This window comes from Suillus subalutaceus, assembly GCF_016647625.1.
Source record: "Suillus subalutaceus strain FC151 chromosome Unknown DFJ58scaffold_24, whole genome shotgun sequence".
In the NCBI taxonomy this organism is placed as follows: domain Eukaryota; kingdom Fungi; phylum Basidiomycota; class Agaricomycetes; order Boletales; family Suillaceae; genus Suillus; species Suillus subalutaceus.
The window spans coordinates 54,625-82,520 of NW_024540273.1; the positions used below are offsets into that span (position 1 = coordinate 54,625).

The following is a 27,896-nucleotide window of genomic DNA, read 5'->3' on the forward strand; positions in this document are numbered from 1 at the left end:
GAGACCACTATTCTTGATATCATATATGAGGTCGCATGCATGCAGAGACTTTCAAATTCTCATCAACTGCCACTGTTATGAGGTTGCAGTTGCATGCATAGCATACAACATTTCTCTATCAAAAATTGACCCCGCATGCAGTGGCACTCTAGGACTTTTGTATATAGGTTGAGGTTAGGAGGGGTTAGTTTACAGGGTTTGAACTAACTAACCCTCCAATGGAACATGTATCATTGGAGGGTTATATAATGCTTGTATATCCTATAACCCTCCAATGGAACATGTGTCATTGGAGGGTTATATAATACTTGTAGATTTGATGACTATAACCTCCAATGGAACATGTGTCATTGGAGGGTTATATAAGACTTGTAGATTTGATGACTATAACCCTCCAATGGAACATGTGTCATTGGAGGGTTATATAATACTTGTAGATTTGATGACTATAACCCTCCAATGGAACATGTATCATTGGAGGCATGTAGAACACTTGTAGATTTGATGACTATAACCCTCCAATGGAACATGTGTCATTGGAGGGTTATATAATACTTGTAGATTTGATGACTATAACCCTCCAATGGAACATGTGTCATTGGAGGGTTATATAAGACTTGTAGATTTGATGACTATAACCCTCCAATGGAACATGTGTCATTGGAGGGTTATATAATACTTGTAGATTTGATGACTATAACCCCTCCAATGGAACATGTATCATTGGAGGCATGTAGAACACTTGTAGATTTGATGACTATAACCCTCCAATGGAACATGTGTCATTGGAGGGTTATATAACACTTTGTATATTGACAACTATAGCCCTCCAATGGAACATGTGTCATTGGAGGGTTATATAATACTTGTAGATTTGATGACTATAACCCTCCAATGGAACATGTGTCATTGGAGGGTTATATAACACTTGTATATTGACAACTATAGCCCTCCAATGGAACATGTGTCATTGGAGGGTTATATAATACTTGTAGATTTGATGACTATAACACTTGTATATTGACAACTATAGCCCTCCAATGGAACATGTGTCATTGGAGGGTTATATAATACTTGTAGATTTGATGACTATAACCCTCCAATGGAACATGTGTCATTGGAGGGTTATATAATACTTGTAGATTTGATGACTATAACCCTCCAATGGAACATGTGTCATTGGAGGGTTATATAATACTTGTAGATTTGATGAACTATGACCCTCCAATGGAACATGTGTCATTGGAGGCATGTAGAACACTTGTATATTGACAACTATAACCCTCCAATGGAACATGTGTCATTGGAGGGTTATATAATACTTGTAGATTTGATGACTATAACCCTCCAATGGAACATGTGTCATTGGAGGCATGTAGAACACTTGTATATTGACAACTATAGCCCTCCAATGGAACATGTGTCATTGGAGGGTTATATAATACTTGTAGGTTTGATGACTATAACCCTCCAATGGAACATGTGTCATTGGAGGGTTATATAACACTTGTATATTGACAACTATAACCCTCCAATGGAACATGTATCATTGGAGGGTTATATAATGCTTGTATATCCTATAACTCTTCAATGGAACATCTGTCATTAGAGGGTTATATAATACTTGTAGATTTGATGACTATCACCCTCCAATGGAACATATGTCATTGGAGGTGTATAGAGCACTTAGGGTTAGTTAGTTGGAGTTAGGGAGCTAGAGAGCTAGAGGTTAAAATTGGTATCCTTGGGAGGAGTCACCTAATATAACCCTCCAATGGAACACATATTAGTGGAGATAGTTAGTATGTAGACTAACATATGCCAATGTAGTTAGAGTTAGAATTGGTTGTCCTAAGTGGAATCACTAAATATAACCCTCCAATGGAATATATGTCAATGGAAGTTAGTAGAATACTTATAGGTTGACTACTATAACCCTCCCATGGAAGATGTACCAATGCAGGGTTAGTGAGTTAGAATTGGTTTTCTGAGAGGAGTCACCCTAATAATCTTCCAATAGAATCCTAATAGGTTGGTTAACTAAAATCCTCCAATGAAACATGTGTCAATAGAGGTTAGGAAGTTAGACTTCATATCCTAGGGTTAGTCACCAACAAAACCCTCCAATGCAGGTATATAGAATACTTATAGGTTGACTATTATAACACTCCAGTAGAACATGTGCCAAGATGTTAATTGAGGTATATAGAACACTTATAGGTCTGTCACTATAACACTTCCAATGAAATGTGTTAGCAATAGAGAGTTAGAGAGTTAGAGTTGGTATCCTCAGAGAATCACTGAATATACACTTCCAATAGAATACATATCAATGGAAGTATGTTGAAAACTTATAGGTTGACTATTATAATTCTTGAATGTAGGGTTAGCTAGGGTTAGTTAGAGTCGGTATTATAGGGGGTTTGACTTATATAATGCTCCAGGGTTAATTAGGTTTAGTGAGTATAATCATTCAATGGAATACATGCTAATGAAGGGTAGAGAGTTGGAATTGGTTTCCTGCGAGGATTTATCCATTAAACCCTCCAATGGAACATGAGCTAATGGAGAGTTAGTAAGTTGAAGTTGGTATTCTATGGAATATTATAAAGTATATAGAACACTTATGTGTTGACTACTATAATCATCTATTGAAACATGTAGATACTAGAACTCTAGCTCCTTTTTAGAAGGCTAGCCTTTGATACAATATAAAGATATATACAAAGGATTTAGAAAGTCTATGGTAAATCTAATGGATTAACAGAAATGAAGTTAGATATAAAGACATTGAACAATTAGTAAGCAGGATGGAACAGAATACCATCCAAATAGCTCCTGTAGTTAGGGTGTTAGTAGAACATATGTCAATGGTTAGGGTGAGAAAATAATTAAAGATGTAACCCAATATAAGGATGGTGAGCTTCCCTGTGATCAGAGCAAAGAACTAGTAACAGACATATTCACAGCAATATGGGTTAGTTTTTAGGGTGAGTTAGCAGGAACAGGTGTCATGGGTGCCTAATAACAATACAGACACTCACTGTATGTTAGGTTACAAAAGAGATAACCAAATTCATTGATATCAATACCAAAGTACTGTTTCCTACAGATGGTGTACTGAATGTTGATTGACTTGACAGCAAGTTGAAATACATGCCTCCACAACTTGCATCTGGCCCATACTAACAGGTAGCTTACTAGTTCTTACTGGAGTCACAAGATATATTGCATTGAACTAGGAGGCAGTAATCTTCTGGAGGTCAGACCTTGCAGATAATATTAGGGTTATTGAGAACCTCCACTGTCATTGCACACAATTTACCTACAATTGCATCTCCAATCACACTAGGCTTGGTAGAATCATCCCTGGAAATATATGGCACCAAAGTTTCATCCACCTGCTCAGGAAGAAACCAGACCATTGTCCTCAATGCTGCCCTGATTCAAATTAGTTATCTATCAAGGAAGTTGTGTACAATTCTTGCTAGCCAATGCTGGTAGTGAAACACACAGCAAGTGATTACCCTATCCCATTGCCATGGTTCATTCAGGGATTGTAGTATGTCCTATCCACTAGTTGGATACAATCCGGGAGGGATCTCCCAGATCTGTGACATCATGAAACTGAGATAAGTGGAATGCAAGGAACCGAGTTCCAGATGAGCTGGAGAAAAACAACTGCAGAATATGAGTGACTGGGCTTGGAATAACTGAAATGATGTTCCTTGCAGCTGAGTACTGTAGAATCGGTGTCACAAAAGTCTGGGGGAGATCTCAGCATTGACCACCACAGTCATCAGTCAGATTGCTTACAGTGATCTCCCATTGTAGCCCGGCTTTAAAGTAGATGATCTGAGGCAAGGAATATTAGTGTGGGCAGCCTCTGTCCGATATTGAGCAAGACATGCCCTAATGTGCGATGCAGCTATTGACAAAGTTGCTGCAATATCTGCAAGACTCAGTGTGAGGGGTTAGAATTCATTGCCGAAATCCTCAGAATCAGAAGAGGATGGAGGTGAAGGTAAGTCAGGCATAAACAAAGCAGGAGTTGGATGCTGGCAATGACAATGACAGTTGTTTCAGATTTGAAGGTATGAGCCACTGATGGGTGGAAAAGAAATTCAAACTCCAATGTGGTCTGATCTAGCCAATTCAGAGACTCAATGTTTTGGGGCAAAATAGCTGTTTTATATCATTGGCAGAACATATTTAGTCATCTCGAGCATCTATCAATATGCTTTGCAGGTCTTCAAGGCTTATAAGGCCTCGCATTGTTCTATGGTCATCGCTAATAATAGGTGAGTCAATACTAATTCTATAAAGATATTAACTTGTGGTGCACCTTGCAGACATTCTTTTCTCCAGACCTGCATGCTTGTGGCTCACTGTAACAGAGCCCTAGGCCCCATACGCTGCATTGGTGGCCACACAGTGACCACTCTGATCACGCTTCAAGCTTAACTGATAAATCTTTTGACTACACAGTCCCATTTGATTGTGAGCTTTCGACATGGCCATGGTATTGACTAGAAAACAATCATCATGTTTACTGACAGGTGAGCTTATGTATGCACATGACGTTAAATATCTTACCTGCCTCTGAGCTTGCTTTCTGTCAGCATGAAAATGAACTCCAGTAATTTGACACCATCTCAAATGTCAAAGATGAGTACAAGAACAAGTGGGGGTCTAGAGGAATTTATGTGGGCTATGAAAATATCAGGTAAGCTTCAATGTTTGTTTGTTGTATCCTTATCAATGAAATCAGACATCAGTTTCGACTCTGTCACATATACAAAGAAGACCATTGAGAAGTCTGTCACTTTCAAGATCAACAACCAGTCTCCACTGCGATCCACAACACCAATGTCTACCATTGATCCTGCTGATTCTATCCAGTCCTCTGGTTCACATTCCAGATCCCCTATGGACACACTTATCCACCAATTCAACCCCACCACTCAATGCTATACCATATGACCCATACATCCCCCATCCAGACAAGCTTCATCCTCTACCATCAGTTCCTTCGCACCACACGCCTTCTGTGAGAACGCCCAATTCAAACTTCCACCACCATTGACATCTTCATATTCGACGACCCCACCAGCACGTGTTTTTCGGCAGCCCTGTATACATACCGCGCCCCCAGCAACAGCACTTAGCGCACGAGCCAACCATACGCCAGTGATTGCTGGCGTCGATTGAACACGTGCGGAAGGCACCCCCAGCCAGGAGAAAGAAAGAGAGAAAGGATGGGATGAGATGGATGAGGAAGAGGAGGAGATGAAGAAGTTGGAAGGAAGAAAAGATGGTGCTCGAGACGAGGATAGACCAAGCCCAGTGAGTACTGGCCCACCGAGAACCAGTTGCAACACACACCTTCACTTCCCTGGCTCACACTGCGAGTGCCATGTCAAACGTGCCAATGTCGGCACCCACCACTTCGCACACACCGGTACTAGTGCCCACCACCTCGTTTTAGTACCCACCAGCACACACCGTCTCTATTGCCCCATTCAACCCAACACCAGCTCGTCCCCAACGACCCGCAACATCTAGTATACGGCCCAGTGACACGTCAGTGAATGCTGACGTGAACCAAACGCATACGAACATCGATCAAAAATGCCGGGACAAGAAAAGAAGCAGAGGAGAGCAGGAAGGAGAGGAAGGGATGGGGAAGAGGAAGGGAGCAGACTGTTTTTGACATGAGGAAAGAGTAGAGCCAGTGAGTGCTGACCTTGATTGCACCCCAGAGCAAGACCTGGCCCTCAACGACTAACTACCACGCGCACTTCACTATCCCCAGCTCCCATCGTGACCACTACGTTACCCAAGCCCATTCCCACCCCCACCATGCCATTCTCGTCGCCCATGCACCAAATGCTACGGACACCAGCATCACCAATGGCCAGACCACCATCTGCAGCCCCAGCTCCACTCCACCAGCACACAGCATCATACGCGAACACCCAGTACGCGTCAGCGATTGCTGATGCGACTTGAACGGACGCAGATGGCACTAGAGAGTGGGAGGAAAGAGGTAGAAGAGAGGAACGAGAGGAAGAGGAGGAGAGGTCAGGAGGAGAGAAAGAAGAGAACAAGGGAGAACTGCAGGGCAAGGAACGTGTCACCAAGGCCAACGACCCACCCCAACGCCATGCCACCATCCTTGGACCATTACCAACAGCATGCCCAAATCACTGCAGGCATTTTCCTATTTTTCTCCAACAAACATCCAAAAAAATATTGATTGAGAAGATAGAAATTTCCTCTCATGTTGCCTGTCAAAACATTGAAAAAATCAATTCACGTGTTGAAGATTTTCTGGCCATGGGACATGATGCAAAAATTGGACATGTTCCTTCAAGGATAATACTGGATTTTCTATCTATTGTATTTTAAATAGCAGCCTGCAATAATGTTGAATTTTTTGTCCACTTGGAGCAGATGACACTTACCAAAAAACAGTAAGTTAGTACACAAAATATCTGGAAATAAATTAGATCTGAAATGTTGACTAGGATGCATGACACACATCATTTGTTGATCAGCATGATGTGTGTGGTTTTTTCTACACTACTGCAATTGTGTCACGCCATAGGATTAATTAGAAATTATCACAATCAAGGTACACAATGTATAGGCAGCCCTGCAGCAGTGACACCATGGATCCAGATGTGCTCATTTCATCTTCAGGTATGCAAATTTCATGCTTAATGTTTCCACCCTCACATTGCTCTTTTTTTTTGAAGACTGTCAGTCATTGGCATTGTGATGGCTCTAAAATTTAAAGCAGGTATGTACCTGTAATACACCAACACTGCTGTGACACCCTAGACCACAGGAATTCTTCTGAGTCAATGGCACTACAAAAGCAAACTGGCTACAGTGTACTACTTATGGTGGCCCAGGCAGGAATAGAATAACCCCAAAATCAATGCAGTTCATATCTAACACACAAAATGCTTTAAATAAGCTTCATAGTGCCTTTGCTTCCCTCAGCCACAATGTCCAACTCAGTAAATTCTGACAGGATTGAGGGTAATGCATATTTTTCCAACTTGAGCCCTCTGCACTGGTCTCTTTCTTTGTAGGTTGTTTGATTGCCCAGTATGGTAAACACAACAAGAAGAGAACTGTAAAGCACTCTTCAAATGTTGGGTCAAAATTGCTATGCCTAGCTGCTATTTGACCCTAAAGGATTTTTGTACTAGACTCAGAGCTCAGAGAGTAGAAATATCATCAAGCAAAAGACTGTGATTTAGACTGGTACTGACAGTGGTGAAAGGGAGACCTGATTATGTAAGTAGTAAAAACATGAACATAAACTAAGGAAGGTGGAGGTAAGTGATGGTAAGTAAAACGAGGGTAATATCAGTCCAGGGAAAACTATATTGTCACACTAGAAAGCCTTGCTCAGTGTCTTAAGGATGCCCCCACTACCAATGTAGAATTCATTGGGTACTTGCTACTCAGCACTCAGCCCACACTTTACCCTCTTTATATGAGTATTTGAATATTTTAACAATGGATTCAGCATGTCTGATGATGAGCAGTGTCCACCTGCTGATCTGGCCAAGGTAGGGAGTTCTATTTTATTGGTGCTATACTCTGCTGACCTCTCCCAGCTCCAGCCAGGGCTCACCTTGGTCACTTATCTCTCAACCCTAATGATACATAGTCCAGTATATGAATCACCAGAAACTGAGGTTCCCGTGTATGTCACTGGGAGAAAAAGACAATGTCTCCTTGGAAAACATTCTGAAGACATTGTGAGGAGTGGCACATTTTTTCTGTCTCAATTACCCAACATTATCCTAAGATAATTCAAAAAGTACCTAGTTTGCCATCTACCTTATACCAAAATGTTTTTTTATCATACATTTTGCTTGTCATCATCACAACTTCAGCCTTATGCAGGAGTAGACTTTTTAACTGATTTCTCTTTGTCCTCACAGTCAAGTTGGAGGACAGATTGTACTCCCATGTAATCATCTTTTGTATTTTTTTCTGGTTTTCTAGTCTTTCTTTTTCCTGTATGACATGACTCTGAGGCAGTCAATAAAATTTTATTTGTCATCTCCTTGTTTGACCCTTTTTTTTCTTGCACTCATACAGAAAACAATCTCAATGTCACCTGAGTGCAACTGAGGAGAACTTAGTGGTTTTATTTGAAGAATACTCACATTTTGCTCAATCTGTCTTGATCTTGTCTGTTTGTACTACAATGTGTAGTCGTTTTGTTTGGCATTAAATTGTGCTGACCTTGCAAGCACCCTGAACAAACAAATTGATTTCACACTGTACTCCCTGATATAATTGTTAACATTAACACTTAACACTTTAACAGTTGACATTGACAGTAATGTTGACAGTAATGTCATAGAATTTTGACAGTCAATTAAAAGTAGTGCTAACAGGTGGTGAGAGGGCAATCAGATCATGAGGTTGATGATTGAGGAGCTGTCAATTGTGAAAATGGGTGTTATCCTTAGGAATAAATGGGAGGGCAAGTGTGTAGAGCAGAGACCTGTGGACGGTACCACTAATCATTGTAGAAAGTAGGCAAGCAGGGTGGAAGATTCAGAGTCACTGTACCAGTGCCTCTCTTGATGAGATTCTGAAAAGACACAAAAACAATCAGTAGTAGTGTAGTGACTTGTGAGCAAGACATGCAGAAGTTTTCTCATTTTGGACAATGTTGTCAAACTGCAAATGTCAGATGGGAAAGCAAGGTCACTATCTCACCACGACTCTCGCTCAGATTTTGTGGAAGTCCGTATTTGTCTTCAACATTTGAGATTCCATGTTGCCATCTACATCTAACACTAATATTATAATATGATACAATTGTCTCAATATCATGAAAGGAAAATCAATAAAGCATCAATGAGATCCTTCCAACCATTTCTATTATAGATCACAATTGGAAGTTCCTCCCATGGGGAGGACCACAAAAATTACTGCATTCTCTTGCACAGGAAGCTCATTAGGATTGGCTGTCCCTCACATGAGAGGATATGAGGACTGCAGATTATTTCTTTGCACTGTTGCAGAGCAAAACTTTTATATGTTTTATCCATCACCACAAACTAGAGCATCAGGTAAGGACCCTAAGTCCTTTAGGCCCCTAACCACCCATGTACACTCATACCTTAGCAGAATCCTAGACACTGATTCCCTGCTCACATCAAACAGAACTTCCCATACAAAGACTCTATCCAAAAACACCTTGTATTTCTGACCTCATGCTAACTTTGTTCTACATCTACTAACTACGCCATCAGGATTCGATCCCCTTTTGTAGTTGAAGACAGCCTTACAACCATTAAAGGGTAGCAAGTCTTTATAATATCATATCAGGAGTTATTTTTGATATCCATCCATACATGTACTTGAACACAAATTTCTCAACGAAAGCAGGCCACAGGTTCACCCCCTCAATGATCGCAAAGATCACAATGCATCACAATACACCCGCCAATGATACATAATTTGAAGTATCCTACATGTTTGTTTTCTTAGGTTTACAGGAAATGACACTACGCACATTTTTGAGAAAGAAGAACAAATAAATAATCTAGCTTAGTATTTGTCTCACACTGCAACAATCATCATTGATGTATCAAAAATAAGCTGTGACATCAAACTTGCTGCTGTTAATCTCTACAAGTGTCAACATCTCTCTCTCCACAATATTCTTACATGTGTTGGATTCTCAGAAAGTACTTTCTGGTGTGTCCATAAGCTTTGGTGGGAGACAGGTGACATTGTGAGCCCCACCTATAGCCTTCATGGGTGCCCTCATGTTCTCACAAGCTGGAAAATATTTATGTTTCCCTCAAACGGATCACAAAGGTGATAGGAAAGGTTATTTGTTCCTATGTATGTACAATTTATTTATTTATTCTTCTTGATCAAAAAGGTGTGTAGTGTCATCATTTATGCTGAGTACTCAAGCAATTAAAATGTATTGACAGACGATCATTTACAGTGGTGCTTGAATATTTAAAACTGTCAAAGCATTGAACTACTATGACATTATATAGAACATGTCAACTTAAATGAATTGTATGATGTTTGGAACACAGTTGCAAATGAGATTCATTGATAAATGAGGACAACAAGTATTGATACACCTCTATAGCTCTTCCATGGCAATGTGTGTGACAAAGCATGCATGGAAGCCATCATTTCGAGAAGACTGGATAGAATGTGAGCTGTGCCAACTAGTGCTACTCTGAACGCTGATCTTGTAAAGACTACCAGGTAATACTGGATATTGCTGAGAGTAGATGAGCCACATAAAAGAAATCTCTGTGAGGGATTAGCAGCAATTTGACGAGAATTAATTTTACATGCTCACATCACCTTTCGGGAACACATAGCCATAATATGGCAAGGGAAAGACAACAAAGGCACAAATAAATGCTAGACATACCAAAATGGCTGAATACATGACTTCATCTGCATGGTGTCGCGCAAAGCGCATCTGCCGAGAAAGATGTCATCAGTTTCACCTCGTCTTCCTTGTCAGCCAAATGCACTGCTCTGTTATAGGACACAATCAAAGAGTGTTCCAATGAGAGATCTGTCATCCAACATAAATCACATAAAAATGGCATATTACTTCAGTATGCATACCTCGATTAGCCCGCCAGAGCTTTATTACAGTCTCTCCCCCACAACCAATGGAACCGGTGGCAATCAATGCATATTTATCTCAATGGCATGTCTGTGGAATGATGAATAGTGAAACGACTAGTAAGATCTATCATGACTCACAGCTACGATTTGGACCAGATAATCTAAATTAACATCAGTGTGGGGGAATCTTGTTATTTGAATGGCTCTACTGCGTACCTCCATGAGTCAAGGATTGAAGGGGCTCAGCAGTAAACATTTCCAAGATTATAACCTCTCCGGATCCAGAACCACAGATGGCAGTCTCACCATTGCAGGCAAACACTACTCCTAACAGGAAGTTCCAAGTAGGTACAGTGACTTGGCGGTACAAGTGTTGTTTTTGTCAAGGATTGAAGCAGTACAAGGCCATGCCTTGCTGAGTATTGGACAATATAAGATACCAAAAAATGTACTTACAATCTACGAGAAGGCAATTTTGAGACTAGATATGATGGAAGGGATAACTCTAGTGGCAAGTTTCAAAAACAGACAATGGACACAACACGCCTGGGGAACATTTATATATATATATCTATTCTTGCGTAGATTCCTGGTCAGGCTGGAATATATACTAAATCAAATGGTGAGCTAGTTCATGCCCAGGCCCAGCCTACTCGTGGTCGTCATCATCATCGTCCAGAAACTCTCCAACGGGCATGCCCATGAACCTTGCCATCTCTTCTGTGATCATCGGTTCCCTAATGTGATGTTCAGCCAAATGAACTCGTAAGTAGTCTCTCAGCAATCCATCCACTAGTGGGTTGATTGTGATGGGCGGGATGTAGACACCAGGGGACATCAAGCGTTTTGTCACACGTTCCACAGCTGCTTTGTGAGCGTTGGAAAAAATTTCCTAATGTATTGTGGTAGTTGGTATTTGGGTGCAATTATAAGCTTACCTCCATGATTGGCATCCAATAAATGACCCATATGCCATCGGGTGGTGCTGATGCCACTGCAAATTGTGCCTATAGTAGGTTCAGATTGCACACTGGAACAATACTGATGACTCACAAAAGCATGGTCGCACGACTGGTTGTTTGTTGGGGGGCAGATGAACGGGCGGGTGGTGGGGGCATTGGGTATGCCTACAATAACACTCAGAATTGGCAACATCGCTTCAAGTTGTGATCAGTACAATTGTATTATCTCTACGAGTCCTTTGACTGTGAGTGCTTGAAGGGTGATTATGAGGGAGATTGTCGTGACTTTGGCTGCAATTGCCTGCATCATAGTTATGAAGTCGATGGTTATGAGACATTAGTAAAGGTATGAAACAGTAGCGAGACCAATCCATGTATGCCTTGTAACACATACTCTTAATCTGGTTTGCCATGTTGAGGCAACACGTCATATGAAGACTTGGAAATGAATTTGATCAATAGTTTGAAAGAACTTACATATGAATATGGCTTGTCTGTGTTGGTGGAGTGGTGTATCCACGACTGTGTGCCTGCGTGTCGTGAGCAAGGCAAGAAGTGGTGAAGAGCACTACTCTACGACAAAGCCCGAAGGACACTGAGTGGCTGACTAAGCTATGGTGCTACCTGGCTGCTACTCTACCCCTCGCCTAGGGGTCCCCCACTCCATCAGTTGGGGTGAACATATGAGGATTTAAAGCCCACCAGGACTCAAGTCGATTTTCAGACTCTCCAATTGTTCAAACATTGATATTTATCATTAGAATGAAGAAGAGATGCACTATTGTTCTTTTCACTATGTGCGAGATTTGTATAATTGCACTTCATTCCAGTGGTCATAGTTCCTATACCGACTCAAGGACCACCACATACGTAGTCCATGTCAACTAGTCGATTGCCAAGAAAATTGATAGTAGTAGATATGTTCACCAGTTATATATGTATGTGACCCTTATTCTAATCAATCTCTCTGATGGTAAGGATCAGGGGCCAAGTCTAACAGGAAAATGTTGTGGGCATTGCCACAACCTGATGTCTGGTACTGTTCATTGATTTTGGAAGCTGAGACTGCCTCGGACAAGAAGCCTTAGATAAAAGTCTTACATATGTCTTTGGGTAAATCATAGAGGATGATATTCAACCATTACTCAGGTTGGAGTAAACTAAATACATCTGACTGCAAGCCAATGTGTTATGGAAGAACAAGTACTGGTTTAAGTATATTTGAGAGTTACACATACTGCCTATCCCCATGGGCTCTTGCAGGTGTCTGGGAGAGTCTGACCAGTCATTGGTCAAACTGGAGTGAAGATATAAATAAAATGCCAAACTTACGTCTCAATTCATGGTGTGTGAGAGAAGTCATACTCGTCTTCAACAGCACCCAGTATCTCCTTGTCCTTTGAATCCAATCCTTCTAACCACCTCGGGTCATATGTGTTCTTAGGTAAGCGGGGGACAGCGCGGCCTCCACCGACTCTGGTCGATTCAAACTGCACACAGAAAGGATTACCCCGAACAGATCTGCTTGCAGGACTGTATTTGTTGTGGCAATACATTGCATCTATAATGTGGAGCCACCGTGTCAAGGCAACATTCCTCCATGGTTTCCGTAGGACACGGAATTGTGGCCTGCCATCTTCATGTGCCAATTCATCGCTGCTCATTCCATCAACTCCGAGATAGGAGAGTATATCCAAATGAGGGTGCAACTCTCCAACCTGTGCCACAGTGTTGAGGTGAATTTCAAAAAGCTGGATGATAATTAGTTGTGAGCTTAGTAGACTGGTCCCAAGTTGGGTTTGGCGCTTACCCCCCGCTTTTGTTCCCTCTTGCTCACTGCTTTCCTTTTGCTTTCTCTTGCTGACTCCTGCTTAGTTTCCAGTGCTAAACGCGACTTCAGACCCTTTATGTGAGTCAAAAATTTGTCCTGGACAAGCTCGTAGTCCTTGCAAATATAATCATGGTGTATGAAGTCTCGTGCAAAGACCTTAGCAGCGGACTTGTTCCAGGGAGATCAAGGATTTCCTCATATGTCAGTCTTGAAGTGTTCTGGTGTGCAGCAAGCAGGGCCACCTGATTGGAAAGCATTCACTGCAGGATTGTGGGCCTCGGTGATGCCTGTCCATGGCAAGTCGGCTGAAGGGTGATGCATCAATTTGCGCACATGCTTTTGAATCTGAGCCTGCGAGGGGTGAGCATTTTCATCATTTTGTTTTCTGAGAAAACTTACATTAAGTCTATGGTTGACACCTTGCTTATGCTTCCGTGGGCCTGTTTTCTTGAACAGCCTGGGGGGATACTCATCAAACAGATCTTCATTATCTCTGGATGTGCCTCCTCTTCATGCAGCATTTGAAGTGTTCTCGATAGCATGATCAAATTTTGTGTCCATATGATTGAGACACTCGTAAACAGTCATTATATTGTCCTTGGTTGCTGCAAATACTGTTGTCAAAGGTCAAGACACTGGTCTCTATATTGAGAATGGATGCGCCAGATGGATCATCAGATGGCAATGTCAATATAAAGGGCCGGAAATGACCAGAACCAGAAGATACCTGGGTACTAAGCTGTGGAATTGGGCACAGAAATTGTGAGTCAGAAGAAATGAGAGGCAAACGTCTACATGGGGCAAGAGGCAGGACATTAAACTCTCTTTCATCAAAACGTTCTCCAGGCGGCTAGATGTATAATATCAGACTTTTAGATCGGGGAAGATTCGGAAGTGTGCTTACCATGAGGCATCTCCTTTTGTGAGGGACCTCTCTTCCTAGCCGTAGGACCTTCTTCCTGGGAACCAAAGGTGTCCATCTTTGCAGGGCAAACTGCAACCTGGCTTTGTCCTCATCTTTGTTCTCATCAACCTGCATGTATGGATTACGGATTTGGTTTGATCTTGTCATGTTCAAAGGCCCAGTGATGTGGTGGCAAGTTGCCTCATCCTAAATGAGGCGCATGTCAGAGGAAGCGGAAACACATTAGAACAATCTCCAACAACCAACCGATTGTGTGATAAGTGGGTACACATTATTCTAGGAGTATATGTTAGCACACGTTGTATCTGGAGGGGCCAAAACCCACTTTTGCATCTATGTCACTGTCGTCTTGCAGGCATTCAACGACCTCTGCTTCAGCAGATGATTCATGTTCATCATCTGCAGAACTTCCATCAGTATAATTGTCATCATCAGATTGAGTGTTGCAGGCAAACAGCCCTCGCTTCCGGTCAGCACCACTTCAGTCAACCACTTGAAAAGACCTCTTAGGTCTAAATGTTTGTGGCTAGAAAAGGACCTAGTGGGTGTGCTTTAGGATGGTATTCCCAATAATTTACCCTATATGCCAGGATGTCCCAGACCACACTGGACCAAGTATCTGGGCTATCCCCAGTACCTATTTGTGATCTTTCCCAATCCCATCTGGGATCACTTTAGCATTTCTCTGGGACATCCCTGTGCATCTATTGTGTGGGCTTTCCCATCATAAATAGGAGTGACAGGGGTCCATTTTGAAACATTTTGGGACATTGAAATCTGCAATTTTTACATTGATTGGAGCAAGAAGTAGTAGGTATATATGTGTGTGCATGTCTAACAATTGAACAATTGGATGCCACAATAGCAACGAGAAGATACCTATATTTTCTTAACACAATCACATTGAAGGATTGACATGATGAGACTATACAAAAGTCTACATAGAATTATGGGACATTTTTTAAGCTCCCCATAAGGCAAACTAAGGGAGGAGAATTTCCTCAAAATAATAGTGTTGGCACAAATATTTGGCTGTCCTACTGACCCTCTCTACATCAGCTACAGTACTGATGCAATCAATTTGATGGCCTACTGTGACTATGACCCTGAACACTGATTTGGTAATACCATATTTTTCAACATTTTATCACAGCTACATGAAATGAAATAGAGTGCCAAAAGACTACAGAAAAATATTGTCCATTAAAAATACCAAAAGATTAAATTCAGAGACATATTTTACATCCATTCAGTAGCAACATTGTTTCAATGTCATCACCATCCAGACTCTCCTACCTAGCCTTCCATCAGTATCTGGGCTATCCCACTTACAATGTGGTCATCATCCGGGCTCTCCTGCCTGGCCTTCCATGGGTATCTGGGCTCTCCCACCCGGTCTTCCATGAGTATCTGGGCTTTCTCACCCATGATCTCCTTACCATCTGGGCTCTCCCGCTTGGCATTCCATGAGTATCTGGGCTTTCCCATCCATGATCTTCTTACCATCTGGGCTCTCCCGCCTGGCCTTCCATGGGTATCTGGGCTTTCCCATCTATGATCTGCTTACCAACTGGTGGGCTCTCCCACCTGGCCTTCCATGAGTATCTGGGCTGTCCCGCCTGGCATTCAATGAGTATCTGGGCTTTCCCACCTACCATATAATCACCATCTGGGCTCTCCCACATGGCATTCCATGAGTATCTGGGCTTTCCCACCAATGATCTCCTTATCATCTGGGCTCTCCCGCTTGGCATTCCATGAGTATCTGGGCTTTCCCACTTAGCTTTCTATCAGTATCTAGGCCTTTCCACCCATACTTTCCATATTAACTCGACTCTTCCATGACTGAGTGAACCAAGGTTCAGCTTGATGATAACCCAAACATTTCTGAGTGATGGAGGACAGGAGCAGAAAAGATTACAAAGAATGGAGATTTCAGCCAAGCAAAATCAATATTTGTCCAGTGAAATAGGGAAGCTTTACTTGTAGTTAGAAGCAAAAGGGGGGGCACTCCAGCAAAGCAAAATTAATTTTTGTGCAGTGAAATGGAGAAGCTTTACTTATGAGTTAGAAGAGAATGTGGGGATACTCCAGCCAAGCAAAATTAATATTTATGCTGTGAAATGGAGAAGCTTTACTTGTGAGTTAGAAGAGAATGCGGGAATACTCCAGCAAAGCAAAATTAATATTTGTTGCAGTGAAATGGGGAAGCTTTACTTGTGAGTGACATGAGAAAGGGGGGCAAGAGTGGTACAAGTTAATAGGCTTGACTTGTGAGTGACAAGAGGAATAGGACACAGTAAAAAGAATCATAATGTCATTTTGGGCCTATACCAGAGGCAATTACATCAATGCTTACTGACACATGAAATTCCATTGATATTTTAATAGAATGATGTACACACTATGTCTTACTTTGGAGTCTTTTCAAGTCACATGATGCACACATTCTTTTGCAGGGCGATGTTGAATTGATGGCAAGGTCGGGGGGCTCGGAGTGACAGCAGATTCATGATCACTTGGTAGCGTGTCTTGAATAGAGGCAATGTGACCATTCGGATGTGCTTCATGAACTGCTAATATATCTTCAGGAACAGATACCTTGAATTTTGTGGAGTCGACCAGCTTGCGTAGCACAACATCTCCGGCACTTCGTCATTGAGCTGATTGACACATTCTTGCACAATTGAAATCAGAAAACGAAGATATAATGATAACCTGGAGATCACATATCATCTGGCCAAGCTGCGAACTCGATCTCAGGTACATTGACATCTAACTCACTCATGACGTCTTCCACAGTGCGCTTCTGACCTCGGTGCTTGCCCTTTGACTTCTTTTTCCCTATCTCCAACAAGCTCTCAGCTTCAGTCCAGAATTCTGCCTCATAATAAGAATGTGCTTTGTGCTTGATAAAAGGAACAACAAGTAGCTTGAGGTGCTGTGAACTTAAGTTGTGAGGATTGAAATCGGGACCGATAGGGGGAACATCATCAGGCCAATTATTAATCATGAACTTGTACTAGAAAGCATAGTCAAGAAGCTTCCACCACTGGACTGCTTTGGGTCAATACCCAAACTTCGCTATTTGAGTAGACTCTGGTGAATCATTGAATGCAGACAAGCTTAAGTACTCACAAGTGTGCTCAAGTACCATAATTGGCCATATCCTCCTATAACAATTGCAGGGAGCTTTGTTTGGCTTTGAAAGTAGAATTTCATAAGCCCCTACTCCCCCTGTAAACTGCAGCACGGATATATTGTAGCCTTGGCTCTGCGAACAATATCAGGAGATAGGAAAAGTCAAGAAGAATAAGACACACTTCGTTGCGGTCACAACCCAATCTAAAATTGTGCAAGCATCCAGTTGATGCTCATTAATCAACTTGACTATGAAGTCAGAGCCTGCGACAAAGCCGGACGCCTGTCGAGCAGCCTTGTGTTGTGTTGTAACAAATATACAGCCGATGGCCTCAACTCCTTCAAGGCAAGAATAAGCAGATGAGTACATTGAGTCATTAGTTGTAACGTAGAATGTGCAAATGAAGTAGATGTGCCTTTCTTGCAATGTCCTCCCTCATCAACAAGATGGTCTTGGTGCGTGATTGATTGGTATTGCCACCAGTAACATTATAGTTGCAAATTGTGTTCCACTGTTCATTCTCCTTGCCCATCACATGATAATGTTTGCATTGATGTTCTTTCCAGTCAACGATAGCTGAGACTCTCGAGTTAGTATCATCTACACCACAGAAAGGGGGACTGACATGCTTTGTCCTTCCGAGGGTGATTATCCATGAACCAGCATTGGTGGGCATTCCAATCAGACTCTACTCGTGAATGCTTGATAGACAGGCCAGCCTCAATGAGAATAGTGTGCGCAGACTTGCCATACTTGGCGCCAATCACCCGAGCTTCTTCTGCTGTTTTCCATCCAAGTTCCTGAGCTTCATTGATGCCCTCTTGACATAGCTGGCCTCATTGCAAATGGCCTGAGAGTTCTTCTTCATTCTCACTGGCGTCGATGTCCGGCGTAGGGCCAAAGACTATACTGGCTGGAGCGGGGTTGTCATTTGAATGTGAAATAGATGCACGAGCATGCTTCGTGCGAATGGTTGTTGAGCGAGTAGTCTTTTGAGAAGTGTTGGCCAAGGTAATTTTGACTGCTGAAGACGTCTTCCTGCGCTTAGTAGGTGGTGAAGACGGACTGTCATGGTCGAGGTTTTCATCTGCATCTGACTCCTGGGTGCAAACTTGATTAGATGTCGCAGGGCCTTCACATTTTGCCTGGGAAGAAGTGTAGCTGCTATCCAATGAAGAGGTTTGAGGACCATCATTGAAATTGTAGATGGCCTTCTTGACCCTTTGGGGCCAAAGTCTCCTGGCTGCGCAGAACAGATAACTATCAGCCCTCCCCATTAAGAGAAAAATAAGACAGTACATACCTGGTGAAGTCTCGAGATCCTCGTTATTCTCGCCATCCTCAGGCTCTTCATTGGCATCCTTGGCATCGTTGTCGTTGTCGCTATCGCCTTCTATGTTATATTCATGGAGACAACTGTCAGCCTTCACAACCGTAGATTAAATGAGATATGATATACCTGGAGAAGTCTTTGCATGTACTGAGTCATCATCATCCTCATCTTTGTATTCATGGTCTTCGTTACCATTATCATCAGGAGCATCATTGTTGCTGTTGCTGTTGCCTTCTATGTTGTCTTCATGGTAACAACCGTCACCCTTCACAACCATAGATTAAACAAGATATGATATACCTGGAGACTGAGCATAGTCTTCAAAGGTCATGCTCGAGGAACGTCGGGGTAGAGGACGAGGTTTTGGCCAGTCACGGTCATCCGGAACAGGAGAGGGCTGAAGGATAGCACTTCTTTTTCGCTTATCATGTTGCTTAGCAGGGGGGTTGATAGCAATACCACTGCGTATGCGCATGACAGAGCTGGTGGGCACTGTGGGGCCTTGAGTGCCAGTATTGGTTGCACCACGACAGGCTGCATTTCTGGTGGAGGGTGCCATTAAACCGTAGATGGGCTTGTGGCTGAGAAAAGGGGTGCTTTTAATATGAATATTAAAAGCAGGCAGCTGATAAAACATGAAGTCTTACAGCTAAATTTCAAGACTCAAAGTCTTCACAGGATGATAGAAGAGTGTAGGAGACCTTTTAACACGAATGTTAAAAGCAGGCAGCTTATAAAACATGAAGTCTTACAGCCAAATTTCAAGGCTCGAAGTCTTGACAGGACGATAGAAGAGTATAGGGGACCTTGTTGGTTGCAAGTCAGAAGAAGAAAGATTTTTGGAAAAAATACACGAACATTGTGGATTTTAACTGATCGTAAGGCGCCCGATACACATCGAGAAAGAAAAATAAAAGAAATATTCCATAGCTATAATCCACACAATCGACACCGAAACAAAGAGGTTACATTGAAAGAACCTCATTAGAATAATGTAATATTCACCGCAAAGGATCACATACTAACTTATTGCGGAAGGTCCACATTAAGAAAGCTTCGAAGCTTATGCAAATGAGAGTCCAAATGGGTGATGGGGTGAAGATGAGCTTCTCTGGTGAATGGACATAGTGATGTTGAAACTTCTTCAATGCATGATTGTCGCTATGGCGCAAGTGCCAAAGCTATTTCGAAGGCAGTGAAGGGGTCAAGGTGGGCTTGGGTGAAGTCACTGTTCCTTGAAAAAATGATGGTCTATCACCATATACATAGGTATCGAAATTCAAGACTCCAGAGGTCAGAACTATTCAGGTGTGCAACGTCAGTCTCTGTAAGCCAGTAGGGAAACCACACGCATAGTTTAGATTAAATAAAATTGCACTGTACCAAATATTCTGATTGGGTGAGAGGGCGCAAATAAGAAACCTTCATTCTAGCACCTCTTTCCTAATACAGTAATGGCTGCTCACTGCAAACAACAGTGAGCACATGATTCTACTCAAAGAGGAGAATAAAGACATTGGCTAGATAATAGATAAAACGTGATACGTAGCGTTGGTGCCGACAATGCACCCTTGTACGGCAGTCAGCTGGCTTGAATACTTCATCACTCACGAGATGGCCGTCAAGGCCACACCACTGATCTAACCACACCCATCAGTCATGATTTTTCAGCTGATGGCTTTCCGTCACCCGTCCACAGCATCTACAATACAGTAGTCAGTATCTCATAGTTTAGGAGCTAGAGCAAATGCTACATTGGTCACCAATGAAGAATATGTTTTCTGGAGCGAATTCAATTGTCAGTGCCGACGTTGATAGGCCGAGTGCCCATCATGTAGACCACTTGCTGATAGGCTACTCGTGGAGCATGTCAGAGCTGCATAATCACAATGCGGATAAAAATGTAGTCACCTGCTCTGAATTCAACTTCAGAGGATTATTCCACTTCACAAACTGGTAGTGTCAGTCTGTGACTGTCGCCGTCGCCAAGGTTTGTTTGCTGATCTATGTTCTCGTTTGTTTCCAAAATGTACATGCTCCCTTCCTTGGCATGGATGGGTACGAAGACGCTGCTATACAACTTGATATTAAGAATGCCCAAAGTGCCGAGCCGACTTTATCATAAGTAAGGTATCTGGCATGCAGACTTGGAGGATGCGCCGATGATTATCTGTTGTAAGTAGAATCAATACAAATTATTTGAGGTATTCAAAATTCCTGCAGACGATAAATCAGAATAAAATTGCAGGACACGCGCCTTCACAGAAGATGAATGGATATTGGTGAAGTTTTGAGTCACAAAGGACAATCTGACTTGTAGTCAGACAGCGGAAAGTCACCCAGACAAAGTTTGTCTGCCTCAAAAGCAGACCATGTGATGAGGCTAGTCGATGAGGTGGAGATAAGGGCAAACGATGAGGATGTTGATCGAAATTCCTGTAGACAATCAATTAGAATAATATTACTGGACATGCACCTTTGTAGAGGATGGATGGATATGGGCGAAGTGTTGAGGTAGGTAGGTCAATCTGACTCGTAGTCAGATAGCCAGGTAGCGCTGGATGACATGAAGTCACCCAGGTCAAGTTGGTCTGCCTCGAAGGCAGACTATGCAATGAAGCTCAGACCATGGGGGCAAACAATGAAGTGCAGATGAGGGCAAACAATGAGGTGGAGATGGGTGCAAACAATGAGGAGGTGATGAGAAAATTCTGACAAGTCAGAACATAGTCACAGAATTTGCAATGAAAGGCTCGTATCTAGGTGTCTAGAACACTTGGACTTCATAAGATTGCCAAATTCAGAAGTTGAACAATGGGCATTCCCAGGCCTTTACCTAGGCATTCCAAGACTGTACAAGGGCTTTCCCACACCGTCAAAGTGGGGACTTCACACTTTGAATCACGCCAAGCTCCTTTCCTCATCACCACTCTCAACTTCATCCTCGCCACTCAACTTCATCCCCCGACCTCTACAATCTGCCTTTGTGGTAGACGCACTGTGAGCAGCAACTTTGTGTTGCTTGCTGCTATTGATTGCTTAGACTTTGGTCAGCAGTCTTGTCTTCCACTAGGCAGTACCTTGCTACCACCACCATTGTCTCTAACCGCCACAACTGTGTTCCACAATCAGTTGTGTCCTCTATTGTGAGTATTGTCTTGCTGCCGCCACCACCACCATTGTCTTCAAGTGCCAGTGTTGTTTTCCACAGCCAGAACTGCATTCCACAACTGGTATTGTTGTCCACAGTAAGTATTGTCTTCCACACCTAGAATCATCTTAAACTGCCAGAACTGTCTTCAGCCACAAGAACTACCTTCAACATTTTGTCTCACTTCACTGATTCATTGCACGCTGTTACTGATATCCAGATTTTGTTCAAGACTGCTGTTGGCCTTCACAGGTAAGTACTTGATTTAATTTGATCACGCTATCATGACTGACATCGGGTTTCTAACCAGACTCTTCCTCGCTCAACACTCCTGTTGTTGTTCATGGTAAGTTTCACTATTATATTGGTTCGTGCTATAATTACTGACTTCACACCATCATCAGATTTATCTCCAATCTCTCAAGACCATCTTACTATCTGCCTTCATGGTAGCATTTAGATCATCAGTGACTTCAAGTCGCTGTGTGTTTCCCTATTCTCGAAATTACGGTTCCTGGAGCTACTATCATGTCGATCCCTGTCTTCAAACCATTCATGCGCAATGGTGACCATGCATTTGGGCATCTTCATACCTCTACTGTCCTTGACTGACGATGTCCAGGTTACCTCACTGCCACTGATGCTTTCTGTGTGGCTACATATGGCCACCGAGTCATCATGACTCCCAACATGAAGTTCATTCCCCAACCCTTTGACCACGAATCCGACATAGTGCAAGCGTGAGCGGATGGCAGTTATTGGGCCATGGATCCCTTTCAGTGGCCACAGATGTACAACGACTTGTATGCTAGGGGTTTTGCAATCCCATACCGGGAAGCCTATATGGATGACGCAAGCATGATGTACACGTGGTTCAGACCAACTTTCTCCAGTGACTTCATGCCCCTTACTCCCAGTAGTCTCTTTGGTCAGCTCAAGACCGACATTGTTGGCCATCTCAAGTGATTGCAGGAGAAGGCCAACAAGTGGGTTACCAGTTACAAGGTTGCAAGGATGCATAAGGAGGATCATGTTGTTGGGTGGGTACATGCAATGCGCGCTGTATACGAGCGTTTCCAGCAAGCCATGGCCTGGCGCGACATCATCATAATTGTTGCTGAATATTAGCACCGGTTTCTTGATATCTGGGCAGTTCTAGACTACTACGAAATCATTGAGCCCTGCATGCAATTTGTCAACACTACACACAAGGTTGACACTAAATGGATGGGTTGTTTTACTCAAGATGTCACTGTTGCCACGAAGGTGCACACTGCTGGAGGTCCTGTTTAGCTTATCCACGATGCCAGACTCATCAATTCCAACATGAACATCATCAAAGTCGTTTGGTTCACACCACCCAAAAACCTTGTCATCAGCATGTACCACGATCCTGTCAAACTCTTTGCCCAACCATTTTACATCATCATTGAAGGTCCCAATAATCGCTGGCGTCATGAGGCCGCTCGTCAGCCATATTCTAAGTTTGAGGCACTGCCAGTTCCAAAACCCCAAGTGGAACTGGTCACGAGGGTGTCATCAGTAGGGAAGGCTCATGTAGACAAAGGGAAGGCCGAAATGAGGGCCAACCTTGCGCCATGTAAATTCAGCACTCTTCTTCCATGGTTGCCGTGTCTAATTAATTCCTCAGATGATGCAACTGCTCCACGTCAGAATAAAGCTGTGTCTGGCCATGACAAGTAGTCTGACATCAGCCACCCTTACATGCTGCCAATGAATTCCTTCTTCAAAATAGCATTGGAGGAAGTGAAGAAAGAATTCCTCTGTATCAAACATCCCAGAGACCAAATGGATGATGGATACCCGCTTCCCGATCCAGGATTATTCACCAATGTTCTTTCCCTGCAATCCTTAATGAAGCACCTGGCCAACTGGCTGGCATGCTACCCAAGCTGGCTAGAATGTGTCTACGAAGAAGGCCCTCGACCTCTTCCTCGTGCCCAGAACTGGCGTAATTTGCTGATATCTCAGCATGCTCAGTGTCCTTCAAGCACACAGACATCCAGCAAGACTAGCAAGTCGAAAGCGGCTACTGCTACACACTTCCAAAAGGACATTACGGTACTGTAGGCCTTGTGGGCAGGCCCCACAAGTGTTCTTTGATGCAGAAATGACGTCACCATTTCCACTCTCGACAATCTCCCCGCAGATCTTGCACGCCAAATCATGTACAAAATCTGCAAGCAAAGCTTCCGATATGAACTTCTCGGCTTGGACGAACATCTTGGGCGTGAGGCATGTAAGGACAAGGAGGCGAGGAAGGAAAGGATGGACCTTCTTCGCAGCATCTTCCCATCGAAGTCATTGAAAGTTTGGAACAGGGACTTGCCTAAAGAGAACAATGGACTCAATGCACCATCTTTCGACGCTGCCTTACCATACTTCGAAAGTTTCCACAAGGTGTTGTCAACGTGGGAGCACTTTCCCGAGTCCCTCAAACAACCTCTTGACACTACTGGACATGAGCACGATATATGGAATGGGATGAAGGAATGCTGTCTCTTCTACGTTCAGTCTTATTTCAACAATACTGGCCGTCCACCTATTGTACCTCATTTACTGTATTTGGTCGCCTAGATCTCAACATCATGCACCCATTTCCCATTGCAATCATTGTACTTTTACATATTTAATGAACATATACCCAATAGTCAATAGTTTGTATACCATCACATGTTACCAATACAGTTTCGGTCTTAAGTGGACTTTGTCATGGTCAAACACATTATCTTAGGAATCAATGTTTATTTTGCGCATACCACTAACATCTCAGTTTCACAGAACAGAGTGTACATGAACAGGTAGAGTTCTTTCCTTCACATTTGCTAACTCTCATCTGCTCCAAAGGTTCATTGACATATTCGCTCACTTTATCTTTGTATTCAGCGCAAGCTTGGGACTTCGTGTCAACGCTGACCTTAGTGCGGGCTTCGTGCTTGCCTTCAACTATCTCATAGTCGACTTCGTGTTGACACTAACCTTAGTGCGGACTTCGTGCTTGGCTTGTTATGGCTGCATCCATCCCTATCGCTGGGCCATCCACTCCATCCCCTCACAATACACAGCACAGACTCATCACTTCTTCAATGGTGAAGAGGCGGTGACCGCATCAAACCAGCAACTTTCACCTTCCTATAGCCCCCCCCACTACTCATACTTCCCGGAAGAAAACGCCTCACACAACAATTACTCAGTGATTCAGGAAGGTTGCAGCAGCAACAGCCTTGGGGGGATGCCAATACTGCTAACCAGCATGATACCCCGCCAACTGCTGGGAATCTTTTAGAGCATCAAGAAGAAAGCTCGTCTTTTCACAACTCACTACACTACATCTTTAATGCCAATTCACACCCACCTTCCCGTTCGAACAGCCGCCAAAAGAAGATAAATCAGTGGCAGCACTGGACAAACGAAGTCATTCCTTCCCTGATCACTCCATACCTTGTGTACTTGCACAAATCGACCTCTCTTCGTGATCAAATTGGACTGCAGCAAGATCAAGTTAATGCCTTTCAGTGCAAATCCTCTTGTCGACGGAGAACTCTCGAGATCACTTGCATACTCTTCAATCATAAATCTCTCTTATTACCTGAGTTATTAGTTGGCTGATAATATTGTAGATATTGACATGTTGAAAATTGATTGTTGCACTTGCGCACCTGCTCCCCTTCAGCTCCTGGCTCGCGGTTACTTTTCCTGCACACCTATTGCCCCTTCCCTCGCTGTCGACCTTCAGTTGCTGGAACTTGTCAAGACTTTGTTTGTGCATATCACTCCCAACACAACTGCTTGGTGTGCAACACTCAAAGTCTTTCTGACTGGCCACAGATATCACCTTACCACTAAGGTGAGTCAAGTGCCCGCATTGAGTTTTGGTCATGTGGATCAATATTATTATAGGATAATCTTTGTTGTTGATTCGGTAATGCCTATCATTGGTACTCTGTACTCTGCATGAGTGCTGAGGACCACTTGTCCAATCTCATTGGAACTCATCGCCCACTTTCACCACCATCGACCGAGGGACTAACATGTCCAAGTGACTATCTAAGGTCTCGCTGTCCGATTTGTTTTGGCTTGGATGATTGGCAAAAAAGCGGAACCCTTAATCTCCAGTAAGTTGTTTCAATATCAGCAACTAAATTAATTCTAAAGTATATATAATAGACCTGACATCCATACTTGTATACTGACTACAACCTTTGTCTCATTGAAGAGCGCGCGCAACAATCAAGAGTTGCAGATACTTTGAGCCGCTAGAAGACAAGACTTGGCATTAGTCAGTGCACCCATCTAGACCAACTACGTCGCAATGTATATCTAGAAGTCCGTTTAGACGCTCAAGCTCTTAAGACGCGTATCCGTGAATGACTTCGACAGCATAAGTTTGAAATTGAGAAGCTTGAATGCTCTTACAGGCAAGCTGTAAACGGTACTTATGTCCTAAGTTGCACACATGGACTTCAACTGATTGTACTTTCTTGTCGTAGAGCACAAGCTTAATTCTCATGTCGATGCCGCAATTCAGTGATGCAATCCTACAATACAAAAACTTGTGTCCTCATACAACAGCTTATGTGCGGATCTTGGTGCTCTTATCAGACAATGCCGCGGTCCTTCAAATGCTATACCACCTAACCCTATCTCTCCTACTGGTATCTTTGATCTTAATATTGATGCTGATATTTGGCAGGATATCAGACTCAATGATGTTGTGCTGGAACCCCCTGATTGGTTAGCTGATGAGGTCACTCGTGCTGTGATCAAACTGTTGCTTGAGATTGACCGGTGCAATGAAGTCGTGTGAAGGTTGAGTGCTGCGCTCTGCAGGAGTAGGCCATTATTGAGTGGGATGCTCTACAGAGGGCTTGTGCACATGGAAGTAAGTGTTTGTCGCACCTCACTAATATTCCATGCTGACTTTTGAAGGTGATAATGAAGTAATCCTCTATCACCTGGATTGTCATGCTCAACAGTTCATTGACCTTGTACTCGGGTGGCAGACGAAGGTTCCTCCCATTCCATGTGCGTGGCCTATGCCTGACTGCTGGGGGCCATCACATGCTGAACTTGCTAATGGAGCACATGTGGTGTACCCTGATGTCCATGGTGACGAAGATGATGTATGGGAGGATGGAGATGACTGGGAATCAGACATTGGGTGTGGTGATGGGGAGCTTATGGATGTCTTAGAAGATATTGCATTGACAGATCAGTATAGAGGGCATGAGGTACATGATATTGAAGGTGACTATGTAATTAATGACCAGTGATAAACAGCCCAACAAAACATGTTAGATATAGTTTGTAGTACACCAGTTGATCTACACAAATTGACTGTTCTTCTGTGTTGACAATCAAAATCTTATGAGTAAAAACATAACTGGTACTTGATACCAGAAAGGTGACGGGCAAGAATGACTCCCAAATAATAAATGTGTACATCATTCTTTTTAATAACATAACTTCATTCCACTGTGACCTTTGCTATGGTTATACCCCCTTCCTCTCATAACTCAGAATCAAAGCTCTCCCATTTCATTGCATATGACAAAAAACTTCATTCCTCTGTAATCCTGTTTTCTCTTCTAACTGACAAATAAAGCTTCCCCATTTCATCACATATACACTTCACTGCATAAAATTCCATTCCTCTGTAACTTTTGCCACTCTTACCCCCCTTCCTCTTCTCACTCACAAGTAAAGCTTCCCCATTTCATCACATCAAATTTCAATTGTGCTTTGCTAGAGTCTCCCCCCTTTCTCACATAACTCACAAGTAAAGCTTCTCCATTTCACCGCATCAAATTTTAATTGTGCTTTGCTAGAGCATCCCCCTTTATCATCTAACTCACAAGTAAAGCTTCCCTATTTC

General features: G+C 42.9%; 11 protein-coding genes across 11 annotated transcripts; 8 read left to right on the top strand and 3 right to left on the bottom strand.

Moving 5' to 3' along the window:
- Positions 1–4,545: 4,545 nt before the first annotated feature.
- On the top strand, positions 4,546–6,259 carry DFJ58DRAFT_839166 (uncharacterized protein; the record flags this gene model as incomplete). The annotated part of the gene is made up of 7 exons (XM_041392498.1): positions 4,546–4,559; positions 4,623–4,726; positions 4,772–4,909; positions 5,225–5,346; positions 5,489–5,583; positions 5,816–5,981; positions 6,023–6,259. 7 exons carry the CDS (start codon positions 4,546–4,548, stop codon positions 6,257–6,259), a joined length of 876 nt encoding a protein of 291 aa, XP_041246649.1.
- A 3,381-nt stretch (positions 6,260–9,640) lies between these two features.
- DFJ58DRAFT_656570 (uncharacterized protein) lies at positions 9,641–9,871 on the top strand (the record flags this gene model as incomplete). The annotated part of the gene is made up of 1 exon (XM_041381921.1): positions 9,641–9,871. A coding segment is annotated over one exon (231 nt), but the record flags the coding sequence as incomplete, so codon positions are not given.
- Positions 9,872–10,732: 861 nt separating this feature from the next.
- On the bottom strand, positions 10,733–12,031 carry DFJ58DRAFT_839167 (uncharacterized protein; the record flags this gene model as incomplete). The annotated part of the gene is made up of 9 exons (XM_041392499.1): positions 10,733–10,744; positions 10,795–10,817; positions 10,873–11,013; positions 11,113–11,137; positions 11,187–11,202; positions 11,310–11,548; positions 11,595–11,663; positions 11,710–11,783; positions 12,013–12,031. 9 exons carry the CDS (start codon positions 12,029–12,031, stop codon positions 10,733–10,735), a joined length of 618 nt encoding a protein of 205 aa, XP_041246651.1.
- Positions 12,032–12,958: 927 nt separating this feature from the next.
- Positions 12,959–13,626, bottom strand: DFJ58DRAFT_656496 (uncharacterized protein; the record flags this gene model as incomplete). The annotated part of the gene is made up of 2 exons (XM_041381909.1): positions 12,959–13,369; positions 13,402–13,626. Coding segments are annotated over 2 exons (636 nt in total), but the record flags the coding sequence as incomplete, so codon positions are not given.
- Positions 13,627–17,099: 3,473 nt separating this feature from the next.
- Positions 17,100–19,408, bottom strand: DFJ58DRAFT_725085 (uncharacterized protein; the record flags this gene model as incomplete). The annotated part of the gene is made up of 10 exons (XM_041385177.1): positions 17,100–17,396; positions 17,513–17,576; positions 17,628–17,648; positions 17,698–17,854; positions 17,904–18,092; positions 18,142–18,336; positions 18,391–18,759; positions 18,820–18,909; positions 18,976–19,092; positions 19,150–19,408. The coding sequence occupies 10 exons, from the start codon at positions 19,406–19,408 to the stop codon at positions 17,100–17,102; spliced, it is 1,758 nt and encodes a 585-aa protein (XP_041246653.1).
- A 3,120-nt stretch (positions 19,409–22,528) lies between these two features.
- DFJ58DRAFT_725087 (uncharacterized protein) lies at positions 22,529–23,128 on the top strand (the record flags this gene model as incomplete). The annotated part of the gene is made up of 4 exons (XM_041385178.1): positions 22,529–22,565; positions 22,623–22,740; positions 22,813–22,948; positions 22,973–23,128. 4 exons carry the CDS (start codon positions 22,529–22,531, stop codon positions 23,126–23,128), a joined length of 447 nt encoding a protein of 148 aa, XP_041246654.1.
- A 6-nt stretch (positions 23,129–23,134) lies between these two features.
- DFJ58DRAFT_656540 (uncharacterized protein) lies at positions 23,135–23,293 on the top strand (the record flags this gene model as incomplete). The annotated part of the gene is made up of 1 exon (XM_041381915.1): positions 23,135–23,293. A coding segment is annotated over one exon (159 nt), but the record flags the coding sequence as incomplete, so codon positions are not given.
- A 33-nt stretch (positions 23,294–23,326) lies between these two features.
- DFJ58DRAFT_725088 (uncharacterized protein) lies at positions 23,327–23,704 on the top strand (the record flags this gene model as incomplete). The annotated part of the gene is made up of 2 exons (XM_041385179.1): positions 23,327–23,600; positions 23,652–23,704. 2 exons carry the CDS (start codon positions 23,327–23,329, stop codon positions 23,702–23,704), a joined length of 327 nt encoding a protein of 108 aa, XP_041246656.1.
- A 429-nt stretch (positions 23,705–24,133) lies between these two features.
- On the top strand, positions 24,134–24,598 carry DFJ58DRAFT_656589 (uncharacterized protein; the record flags this gene model as incomplete). Its single annotated transcript, XM_041381924.1, has 1 exon — positions 24,134–24,598. A coding segment is annotated over one exon (465 nt), but the record flags the coding sequence as incomplete, so codon positions are not given.
- A 786-nt stretch (positions 24,599–25,384) lies between these two features.
- DFJ58DRAFT_656529 (uncharacterized protein) lies at positions 25,385–25,979 on the top strand (the record flags this gene model as incomplete). The annotated part of the gene is made up of 2 exons (XM_041381914.1): positions 25,385–25,550; positions 25,642–25,979. Coding segments are annotated over 2 exons (504 nt in total), but the record flags the coding sequence as incomplete, so codon positions are not given.
- A 579-nt stretch (positions 25,980–26,558) lies between these two features.
- Positions 26,559–26,828, top strand: DFJ58DRAFT_656519 (uncharacterized protein; the record flags this gene model as incomplete). The annotated part of the gene is made up of 1 exon (XM_041381912.1): positions 26,559–26,828. A coding segment is annotated over one exon (270 nt), but the record flags the coding sequence as incomplete, so codon positions are not given.
- Positions 26,829–27,896: the final 1,068 nt, after the last annotated feature.